This window comes from Microcaecilia unicolor, chromosome 7, assembly GCF_901765095.1.
Source record: "Microcaecilia unicolor chromosome 7, aMicUni1.1, whole genome shotgun sequence".
In the NCBI taxonomy this organism is placed as follows: Eukaryota; Metazoa; Chordata; class Amphibia; order Gymnophiona; family Siphonopidae; genus Microcaecilia; species Microcaecilia unicolor.
This window is the reverse complement of record NC_044037.1, coordinates 165,487,600-165,499,799: the sequence shown is the minus strand read 5'-3', so window position 1 is coordinate 165,499,799 and position 12,200 is coordinate 165,487,600. Positions and strand designations below refer to the sequence as shown.

The 12,200-nt window shown below is 42.0% G+C and overlaps 1 protein-coding gene across 1 annotated transcript in view; it reads left to right on the top strand.

The window, feature by feature from the left end:
* NRP2 (neuropilin 2) overlaps positions 1–11,939 on the top strand; it is a 343,921-nt gene extending 331,982 nt beyond the window's left edge. The window contains 3 exon segments of the mRNA XM_030210069.1: positions 7,896–7,955; positions 8,881–9,033; positions 9,036–11,939. Coding sequence (XP_030065929.1) covers positions 7,896–7,955; positions 8,881–9,033; positions 9,036–9,196 — 374 coding nt within the window. The 3' untranslated portion in view covers positions 9,197–11,939.
* Positions 11,940–12,200: the final 261 nt, after the last annotated feature.

Sequence of the window (12,200 nt, the reverse complement as noted above, 5' to 3'; positions counted from 1 at the left end):
GCATACTTTACAGAATATGCCTTGGGATATTCTTTTTCCACATGGATTTTTCAGGCACCATATATAGAATCTAGCCCATAGTGTAGATTTGCAAGATAACACATTTATATACTAAAATATGCATGTATCTAACATGTAGGCACACCATTTGCACCTGACTCAGAGCAGGAGTAAATATCTGCACCAGGTTCCCAGAGAGAGAGGACTATAAAAGCACATAGGTTTAACACCTGAGCTTTTTTGTCTTCATAACCTAGGTAACCGGTTATAAAATTACCTTCCATGTGTCTATGGGGAAAATACCTTGTACACAGAGGCCCTCAAGTCTATGCCTTACTGTGTGATTTAAACCAGCAGTGCTTCCTGTCACCCTCTAAAGTAGCTTGGACCCCTGTAGAGCATCCTTCAGCTGGGACCAGCATCCTGACACACCAACCCAGTACTGAAAATGTACCATCAGCAGCACTTGATAGTGTCAAGATGTCCCTTGCAAGACCACAAAGCTTAGAGCAGCGGTTCCCACACCTCCGCTGGTGGTACCATAACCAGTCAGGTTCTTAGGAGACCCGCAATGAATATGCATGAGCTAAATCTGCATACAGTGATGACAGTGCATGTAGCTTTACATCATGCAAATTCCTTGTGGATATCCTGAAAGGCCCAACTGGACAGGTTTGGGAATCACTGGCATAGCAAAAGCTTTACTGTTTCTTCCAGAGGATTACATTACGTTGTAAATATCGAAAGCCTTATTACTGTAAGGGAGAACACAATGTCTGTCTTTCAAAGCAGTTAGATTGGCACACTGTTCTTTTTCATATAATTCTTTCCTCCAAATAGGAGCTTTTTAAGCATTTCATGATTGGCAGTCTCAGGCATGATGCATAGGTGAAAGAGTGAGACTGATGAAGTGCCAGCTATTCTCTCAACTCCCAGTTAATTAACTTTTCATTCCTGTTAATTGAATCAAGAGGCAGTTTGTACCAAAATACTGGCACAGAGAATTTATTTTTTTTTAAATTAGCCCATCTCCTCATCTCACCTTGCCTCACTGACACTGTCAGCCAGACAAATCCCTGCAGTTTAACCCACCTTCCAGCAACAAAAACAAAATAAACACCAGGTCTCTGAGCCACTATAGGGCTCAAGGCCCATCAGTATTTCCACTTCTCCTTTGGTACAGTCTTCTCATGAGAGCAGGACCAGTGTTAGACACGGAGGGGCCCAGGGCAGAAACTGGGGAGTGGGTTTCAAAATCCACTTTCAGGCTATGCCTTCTTCAAATTGAACCTGGCTTGTGGCCTCCTGTGCAAGGGGATCCAGAGAAATTGTTCTGGTTGTCACCCCCTGTGTGAAGGGGTAGAAAAGCATGTAACACCCCCTTGGGAGAATCCCTGGGTTTGGGGCCAAATCTAGCAGGAGTCCTCATTTGGGCAGGTTCCATTTTCCCCTTAAGGACTAGATTCTATATATGGCACCTGAAAAATCAGTGCCAAAATTATTGCAACACTTGCATCACTTACATTAGCTGCCAATACGGCTCTTTGTTTTTCAGCGTACTCACAAGACAGAGGATAACCAAAGGATTTTATAGCCAGGCCCTTGCTTTAGGATTCTCCTGTTGTTAAGTAATACGTTACAACATCAGAGATCCATCAAGACCCCTGAGGCAGGCCTTCGGGCCGAAACACGGCCGTGTCGGGTCATATTTTAAGGCAACCCCAATAAAGACTTCATTGTCACCCTTCCTAGATCCACCTCACTGTTTTCTTTGTACTTCTCACGGTTTCGTGAGGGTTGTTCCTCCTTTGTGGTTGTTTCGTGTTGTTTGGTAAGGAGTTCCACCATTTGGTTCCTAGGTAAGTGAAGTCTGCAGAGTGGACAGTTTTGTAGATCACTTTTTTGTAATTTGGGAGGTGTAGTCTGAGATAGTTTCTTGCCTCATTTTTAGTGTTTCTTTCTCCCAAGTCGGGACATGTACAGTTGTGGCAGTATTTTAGAAAAGGATCTGGTGACATAGAGCCTTTCCTAAAATATATGCAGGAGTGCATGTAAGTATGGCAGTCACTGTTCCATCTAAACTGAACGGGAGTCCTCCACCTGCCTTTCTCTAGTGATTGAAAATACAATATTGAAACATCGCCCCCCACTGGCAGCAGTGTTGGAGGACTCTTGCTTAGAGAGAACATGCAGTGGGGCAGCCATTTTACAATAATAAATGTGGAAAAATCAACAGAGAAACAGGGATTAAGTATTGATGCTTACTCATGTAACATGGTATTTCAACACTTACACATGTAAAGCTCAGCACCTTACCTGTGCATGGCAGTCATTTAAAAAAATTACACATTTGAATGCTGGTAATTGAATACAGAGGCTGCAATTGTTATTTATGTTTCATGTGGAGAAGGAAATAAACAATGAGCAATTAAGAAGGATACCTTCCTTAACTCCTGTAAAGGGCTGGCTGAAAGAAACAATTTTATAAAACGTTTGCATACGAAGGAGAAGCAGTAAATCCTGATACTGAAATATTAGGATGTACTCGTGCATTCCTCAGCTGAAATGAGGAATATATATGTAGATTTTGGTTCCACCCAAACCACACGTCCTTGCAATCTACATGCAGTACAGTTTTACATGTGTAAATACTGGATTTCTGAAACTGGGTTTTACATGTGTGTACTGTTCTCACAACGCATTTCCATGCATTAATAAAGAACCAGTTAAACCAAGCCTACATCCAAAGGAAGACTCACGTTCTTCATTTCCAACCGTGTGTTGCAAATATGTTAAACAGATGACACTGTATAGTTGACAAGATGTGTCCTTGGAGCTGGATGCTGATCAATTGAATGACCAAGGCTGAAAGAATAGATGTTGAGTGGCTGGAGAGATGGATTCTAAATTAATGCAGAAGTGGGAGTTAAACTTTAGTGGGAAAAGGGATATATCTGCCTGATGACTAGATAGATACAGGACAGTCATTGCATACCCTTTGTATCCAGTTCCAAGAGGGAAATTTTAGGTCAGTCCTGGATTTCTGAAACCCCATCCTGATATATTATAGGACCTGCAGCACTGATCTCAGTGCATAGAATCAGGGGCTACAAATACCAGTTTCTTGTGTGCAAGTTCAAATTGGGCATCTGTGAAGAGACTGTTGGCTTCTTTGTGTGAAGGATGTTGGCCTCTTTTGGTGAAAAAGAGGATGCTTTCTCCAAAGGAGAGAAAGGGACAGGCTTCTGAAAACTGCTTGCCCTTGAGTCCAAGATGGAAAATTCTGCTCTGTAGGGAGGGGTGGAGAGAACCCCATACGACTAGGGCTCAGAAAATGACCAGTGGAGTCAGAACATATACTGGGGGGGGGGGGGGGGGGGGGGGGGAGGAATGAAGCACGAACCTGGCAGGCTCCCTAGAGACTAGAGAAAATGGGTTACATACAAACCTATGAAAACAGAGATTACAAGTCTTACCAGGGCTTCAGCAGGTTATGGACAGATCCCACATTTATGTTTATGAAGTACAAAATACTGTAAATTACGATGATGCCTGCTATTGACATGGCGTAAGTGGGTGCATCTAAAAGTTGGCAGATAATAGCATTCTATAATGGAATCTGGGTGCCTGGATGCTGTTATGGAATTAGCGCTTTGCGCACTGCATCATGCTGCCTAACATTTTGCACCCTTAATAAAATCACCCCTTTTATATCATTTTGCTTGTACCATGCGTCACTTACACCCATTTCTGTAAAGCTTCCAGAGGGGTAGCTTATCAGTCTAGAGTGACAGAGGTAGTATCACCTTTTAAACTAACCAATTTATTGAGGCATGAACTTTCAAAGACCAGAATCCACTTGGGCAGATCCAGGAAGTTAAGTTCAGGAGGTGGGTGAGGCATGTGGGGATGAGGGAGCGGGGGAGTTACAAAGAAGTCATTGAAAAGGGCAGGGTGTTGAAAGAGAGTGATAACAGCATAGAAGCACCTCCAATATTGAACAGCCTCCTTGACTATGTTCAAGGAGAGGTAATTTCCATTGGATTTAGCTGTCCCAATAATTTTGAAAAGTTGGCTCCTAAGGAAAAACTGCAGCATAGATCAATGGTGAGTGAGCGAAAACAGGATGATTTAAAGATAGGTTCATTCACACCTGTAGTGAGCCAGTGTCACTATTCAGGCCTATGGTGGGCTGCACTTTAGATTCTGGTCTTCGAAAGCTCATGCCTGAATAAATTGGTAAGTCTATAAGGTGCCACCTGCCCCTGTCATTATTATATCCATATTTGTAGTATGTATCTTTCTCTACAATGGTGCAAATCGTTCTCCTCTATGGTTTTGTGAACAATAAAGAAATTTGCTGATGTTTTCCTGGGAAATTAGATAATGCAGAGAAGTCATCCAGGAAGCACCTGGGAATGGTGTCAACTGATCAGATGAGATTAGCTATGCAGCTGTTTAAGATATCGGAACTGAGCCCATCAAGCATATTCCTGCTGATCTTTTAAATTTCAGCATTATGTCCACTTCTATTTTTAAGATCAGCAGGAATATGCTTGATGGGCTCAGTTCAGATATCTTAAACAGCTGCATATGGTAGATACGACATGTTGCATTCTATTACTCAGAAAACTTAAACCATCCCTTCTGATTAGTCAGCTGGGAATTCCCCTAAATTAAGTCCAGATGTGTAGCAGGGTAATATTTTTGAGCCTTCTAAATTTAATCATCAGGGTTATGATGATACAAATTAGAATTGGTTAATGGCTCTTCAATAAGAAGGTATGATGTCATACTACATATGTAGTATCACATCATACTTTATGCTATTGGTTTCTCTTGTTGGGCAGACTGGATGGACCATACAGGTCTTTATCTGCCTTCATCTATTATATTACTATTGGAAACCACAAAAGTGGAGAACCAGGAAACACTGTCGTTTCTTTCTTTACAACATCCGTAAAATCCGCCCCTTTCTTTCCGAGCACTCTACCAAAACCCTCATCCACACCCTTGTCACCTCTCATTTAGACTACTGCAATCTGCTTCTTGCTGGCCTCCCACTTAGTCACCTCTCCCCTCTCCAGTCGGTTCAAAACTCTGCTGCCCGTCTCGTCTTCCGCCAGGGTCGCTTTACTCATACTACCCCTCTCCTCAAGACCCTTCACTGGCTCCCTATCCGTTTTCGCATCCTGTTCAAACTTCTTCTACTAACCTATAAATGTACTCACTCTGCTGCTCCCCAGTATCTCTCCACACTCGTCCTTCCCTACACCCCTTCCCGTGCACTCCGCTCCATGGATAAATCCTTGTTATCTGTTCCCTTCTCCACTACTGCCAACTCCAGACTTCGCGCCTTCTGTCTCGCTTCACCCTACGCCTGGAATAAAACTTCCTGAGCCCCTACGTCTTGCCCCATCCTTGGCCACCTTTAAATCTAGACTGAAAGCCCACCTCTTTAACATTGCTTTTGACTTGTAACCACTCGCCTCCACCTACCCTCCTCTCTTCCTTCCCGTTCACATTAATTGATTTGATTTGCTTACTTTATTTATTTTTTGTCTATTAGATTGTAAGCTCTTTAAGCAGGGACTATCTTTCTTCTATGTTTGTGCAGCGCTGCGTACGCCTTGTAGCACTATAGAAATGCTAAATAGTAGTAGTAGTAGTACTACAAGAGTGAGAAACAGAGAGAGAAGTAGTGCAGCCAACAAAACTCTGCCAGAAAAAAAAACAGGAGGACAATGTTGATGAAAGAGAATTTTATTCTTAAAAGGACCTGACACAGCACCGTGTTTCGGCCAAGTGCCTGCCTCAGGCAGGGGTCTTGTCAAAAGTGGAGTCAAACCTTGTTCTTTTGGACTCAAAATAAAACACACAATCTTTAAAATGACGCGGTAACACAAACAAGCTAGATCAAAAGACACAACGTAAAGCAAAATACTGCTCAATTGACCATAGATGTGTCTAGACCAGTGGTTCTCAACGTTTCTTCTGTTGTGACACACCTGACAGACAGTGTTCATGTGTGTAACATATTGAACACTACAATTTGTAGCTGAACAAACAAAAACAAAAAGCCTAATATTATTTCATCAATGTTAAAAATCATAAAAGAGAAATATAAAATATTTATAAATATATTCAAATTAAAGGGCCCTTTTACTAAACTGCTTTAGGCACTAACACATGCCTAATGCAGCAAAAAATGAACTACTGCAGAAGATGCTACAGCGTCCCCTGGTAGTTTGTGAATGTGCATACATTAACTATGTGCTAAATAAGTATTTGTATTTTTGAGAGGGTGTGTAAGGGGCATGGAGTTTGGCATTCCTGTGCTAACCAGTTCGCACATGGATAATACAGGAGTCCTTGCCACCTACAAAATAGGATGTGATAAGTGCCCCCGCGGTAGTTTTTAAAAATTGCTGTGCACTTTGGCAACATTAGCACATGGCCATTAATGAAAAAAAAAAAAATAGAAAAGCAGAGTTTTTACAGCTGCAGTAAAAATGGCCTTAGCGTGCAGGGAAAATTTGCATTTGGCAGTCACTGTTCCCTCCAAGCTGAGTGGGAGTCCTCCACCTCCAGTCCTACCAGTGGGGGGTGCTGCTGTTTTACCATCACATTTTCAATAGTGAGGGACGGGCAAGCTCTGCAGGATTCCAGGTAACTTGCTTATCTCTAGTGATTGAAAACACAGTATTGACGCACCACTCCCCATTGGCAAGTTAGAGAGAACAGTGGTGGCAGTACATGCCACAGGAGCAGCCATTTTACAATAAAAAAAATGTGGAAAAAATCAATGGAGATGCTCCTGACCAGTTAAACGCCACTGAACTGGCCATGTCCAGATATTTGACGGCACTTAATCTGTTAGTGCCACTGGATATCCACTCTGACCACTGCACTAACCTCCTGATTCTATAAAAGTCGCTGTAAATTGTGCATGCAAATTTGGGCACATGCCCAATTTGTGTGTGCCATTTAATTGAATAATGAACTAATTAGCACAAATAATTGTCTTTTTAACAAGCAATTATTGGCACCAATTAGACTTAATTGGCATTTATGCCTGTAAATTCCCGCACCTAAAATTTACCCATGATCTGAAAAGGAGGGCATGGAAATGGGAGAGTCATGGGCATAACAGTGGCATTTCTAAAATTAACGCACATCGTTATAGAATAACGGGGATATGAGCCTAATTTAGACTTGTACATTTGCACCACATTTGAGTTGGTGCGCATGGCTGCGCCTAAAGTTAGGTGTGATTCCCGGGGGTAAGTACTATTCTATAAACCGCGCCTAACTTTAAGCATGGCTTATAGAATCGCACTTTTTTCAGTACCAATTTTTTTTTGCCACCATATGTAGAATCTAGCCCTAACCGGCTAGGTTAGGTGTGGTCCAGGGACAGAGTGTGTGCAGAGCCAGTTTGTAACCAGTTACCAGCGATATTCAGAGTGGATAAGGCTAAGACAGCTGAAAGACTGCCTTAACTTTATTTGCCAAACTTGCACAGGTCCCAGTATCGGCCAGAGCCCGATTAAGTTCCGGGTTGCCACACTAACTTGGATATTCAGTGTGTAGGCCGGACATGTTCCAGCATTGAATATTCAGGATTAACTCAGCCTGTGGCTGTGAGCGGCTTACAAGCTGCTTACTGCCGCATGCTGAATATCGACCCCCCCCCCCCCCCCCCCCCCCCATTTTTAAAAAAAGCCCCATTCTATCTTGTTTAATCAGACAAGTCGTCTTGTCTCCCATTCACTGCTCCTTTGTTCTTTTCTGCTTCTGAAGGTATAGTATTAAGTTTTGTAGGCAAGCAAGCTTCATTAAACCTAAATGTTTCTTAAATCATTAACTGTACTGCATTTTTTAAATTCTTTCAGTGGAAGTTCCAAGAGTCAGCTATGGCTTGGAGTCAAACCCCAAAGAATACGACGATGAAAGTGAGTACTTGTTCCTATCTGCTTGTATTATTATATACATTACAAACATTGTAGAATGCTACACATTTTGAAAAGTATCAGCTCTTATAATACATCTTCTAATACTAGGTTGAAATCTAAATTGAGCTATTTCAATGTAAGTAACAATAATTATGCTCTCACCTATCCACCCTTAATTATTTGTTTGTCCTTGAGATAGTCTATATCCCTGGTTACTTACTGCATATGTATTAATTTGCTTCTTGAACTTATTGTAATTTGTGTTATATTCTGTACATTATTATATTTTATTCATTTTATTGTTTGTTTGTAAGCCACATTGAACTTGAGTCTATTTCAGGCTAATGTGAGGTATAAATGTCATGAATAAATAAATAAATTCTGAAATACAGAATTCTATATTGAGAATTGATAGAATAATAAAAGCAACTAAGCTGACAATTTCAATATAGAATTGATAAATAATTAGACTCAACTAGAATGATAGTGAGTAATACTATACTAAGCAATATTAGATAGGTAATCTTTTTGCGCATAAATGGCGTGTAAATGTTAGTGCCTATTCCATAGAATTACCCTGCTTGCACCTAATTTTCAAAGGGAAGGTGCAGGTGCATTTTTCATTTTGAAAATGATTTTGCACCTGTTCTTTCGTGCAGTGGAAAATAACACACACAGATTTGAAAATGTGTTCATTTCCTCTTCCAGTCGAAAACCAAAGCTGGCCCCTGCCACATCACAGACTCCCTCTCATTTTAAACAGATAATTTTTAGTCAGAGATCAAGCTGTTTGGCCTAAGGTTATGCCTTTAGCAGCCCTCAAAATTAAAAAACAAACCTTTATCCAGTTATCTCCCAATCTATGCATAAATGTTTTAGAAAGTGTCGACCTCAGAACTGATACATGTCATGTATTTTATTGCAGCTGATTGGTCAACACTCTCTACCAGCTCCTTGCCTGTTAACTCCCGGTCTACTGACTCTCCAATCAGCCCAATGTCTGAGAAGGAGAAGAGCTGGCTCTACACAATTGACCCCATCCTGGTTACTATCATTGCCATGAGTTCCCTAGGAGTTCTTCTGGGGCCATCTGTACAGGGCTCCTCCTTTACTGCACGTGCTCCTACTCAGGCCTGTCATCTCGCAGCTCCACCACACTGGAGAACTACAACTTTGAACTATACGACGGTATCAAGCACAAGGTAAAAATGAACCCCCAGAAATGCTGCTCAGAAGCATGATGGATGGCATCAACGGTTGCATGTGACATTTCGTTCCAGCAAGACTGGATGGTGAAGACAACTTATGTGTACAAGGACTGAATGCCATAACCTCAGGCAAACCAGCGCAGAAAACTGATGATGGCTCTCACAAAGCCTACACTAGGCTACAGGAGCAGACTTGAATCAATCGGACTACAAACTGCAAACTCTAGGATAGCTGAATAAATTTTTGAGTGAGGCACCAGTTTTTAAATTTAGAACTGGGACAGTACCAGGTTTTATTGGGGGGGGGGGGGGGACTTTTTTTGTTTTTTTACGTATTTGCTTTCATACAAATACAGGAGAAGGAAAGACAAGTGTTGCATTTTATGTGTGCAAAAAAAAGATGAGAATTTTTCTCCCTCCCTTTTGGTTTTTCAAGGAGACAGAGACGCAGACTGTTTTTTTAGAAGCGTTCCCCATCTTTGGAAGCAACACGCAGAGTTGAAACTCAATCAGCTACACGCTCAAATACTCGTTCAATAGAAGAAGGCTTTTCCTACTGGTGCAGGCTATACCAATACCCAAGCTTTAAAAAAGTTAAAAAACAAATCTGACAACTTTTCTGCTCATTAAAAAAAGCCTGATGTTGCCTTTTAACGTTTTTTATCCTGAGGGTGATTGTTTTGTCTTGTATTGCAAGCTCTCCATTTGCAGGGTGAACAGAAGCAGCAACTACAGCACTTTCTAAAAAGGTGAAACAAAAATATTTCCGGAATTTGGTGTTTGAGGCACCTCTTTAAAACAAATTGATAAAAGCCTTAAAGTATCTTGGGAACAAGAGCCATTTCTCTGCACCCAGGTCTTGAACTGTGTAACAGCAACATCCTTTATGATGGGGACTTGGTTTCTTTCCTATACTCCCACCCTCTTTCCTCATTCTTTTTCAGAAGAAATTGCAGCCATCAAAAGACTTTAAAAAAAAAGAAATTCAGAGCTGGCTTTGATTTTATTTTTCAGGTGTTAAGGGAAATAAGGTAGAAGGCAGTTGTTGCTATTTCACCCATGAAGCTTTTTATGCATAAACCACACAGGTTGGAAAAATGAGCAGAGCGTAAGAAGGTACTGTGAAACTCCTCTCCCCTTCTTGGAACAGAGTTGAATTTATCATTTCCATCTTAATCTCTTGACAAATGCCTTTGCTTTTGTCCATCTGCCATTACCTGCTAAGGGTCAGGTCTGAGCTACAGAACCACTGCTAATGCCACCAAAGGATGGTTAGCTGCTTGGACCAAAAACATAGGTATTTCTGGCCTTTCTGAATGAAGTTCCTGGTTAATCACCTCATCACAAAAAGCTGAATTTAGCATTATCATTTATAAAGTGCCTTGATAACAAGTAAACCCATTTTTTTATTTTCCTGGTCTGGAAACTGGTGATGATTCGGACTTTGAAGCATACTTTGTTTTGGCTCTTCATCTGATCTTCAGTGAAGAAAGGACTTTGTGGTCCCAGAAGCTTATATATGATAACACAGTTTGATTATTCCTATGTTGGTCCACTAGAAAGGCATCACACCCCTACCAAGATTCGATGTGCACTGGGAGAAGCCAACTTGACTGAGCCTCACTCAATAATTCCAGATGGTGGAAAGGTGTGGCTTGTTCTGCTTCTACTGGACAATGCTGGTGGCACATCATGACATCCTATATCAAGGAAAATAAAAGTTCATATGCTCCCAGATCTAAGAATTAACTGTACTGTAAATAAAGCATCTGTGTACAGTATAGTAGATATTGTTGCTACCAACAGTATTAATCATTTGGATGCTCAGAAAGAGTAAAGAGTACAATGTCTGCACATGATAGATCCCTCTAATCATATCCTTGTAGCAAACTAAGATGGTATAAGCTAAATTTTATTTCATACCAGCTTGACAGATCAACAGCTTCCCCCTCCTTCCCACCCAGTATTCTTTTTACTCCTACTCTTAGCATCAAAAAAGAATGGTCCATTAACCCTAAATTCCCTACGTAATAGCTTCTGAATATACTACAGCAGTAGATCATATGAAGAAACTCCCCCTACTTCAAGAGCAAACATCTCCAGTGGCCACTGTGAAGTCCAAACCTTGGCAAGTGCGTGCAATAGGGAGTAATATAACAGCCCATCACCTTGCACTCTTCCCAGTCTGGTTCTAAATTTTGTATTTATTGCACATAAAAACGGAAAGCACCTGATTTGAGCTAGCTTAATAAAAATGATGGGGTCGACATTCAGCACTAGTTAACCAGGCTCCCACCTGGTTAAGTAGTGCTGTGTAGGCTGGGAACAGATATTTAGAAGCACTTACTTGGAGAGTGTCACTGACTATCTGGTCTGACTGCTGCGGCACTCTCCAGCTAGGGCTGGGGCAGTCTGGGGGCTGAGTTGGGACTAGTGCCGGCTCAAGTGAAAGTGGTGCCCTGAGTCAACTAGCTTTGGTGGTGCCTCCCATCACATCACTTTTGGTGCCCCCTCCGTTCCCCACAGATTCGGCATCTCTCCCCCCTCCCCCAAGGTCCAATCTATCTTTCCCTCTCATCTGTCCCCTTCCTGTGAGTCTGGCGGTGCTCCCTCATTTCTATCCCTCCCCTGTGGTTCTGAAAAGTCTACGTTGGTTGCTGGCAGCAGCAGCATGACAGGCTGCCTTTAGCCAGCCCCTGGGTATTCCCTCTGTTGCGTCCCGCACACAGGAAATTGCATCAAAGGAGGATGGACACAGCAGAGGGAAGGCCCAGGGGCTGGCTAAAGGCAGCCTGTCATGCTGCTGCTGCATCCAGTAACTGAAGTAGATTTTACAGGACCACAGGGGAGGGAGAGAGGTGAGGGAGTACTGCCGGACCCATGGGAAGGGAAAGAAAAGGCTTAACCTGTAGACAAGGTGAGGTCAGAGGTTGGGTATTTTGATGCCCTTTTTCACCGGCACACTGGGCTAGGGCCTCACCTGGTCCAATGATTAAGCTGGCACTGGTTGGGACAGACCCAGAACTTATCCAGACAT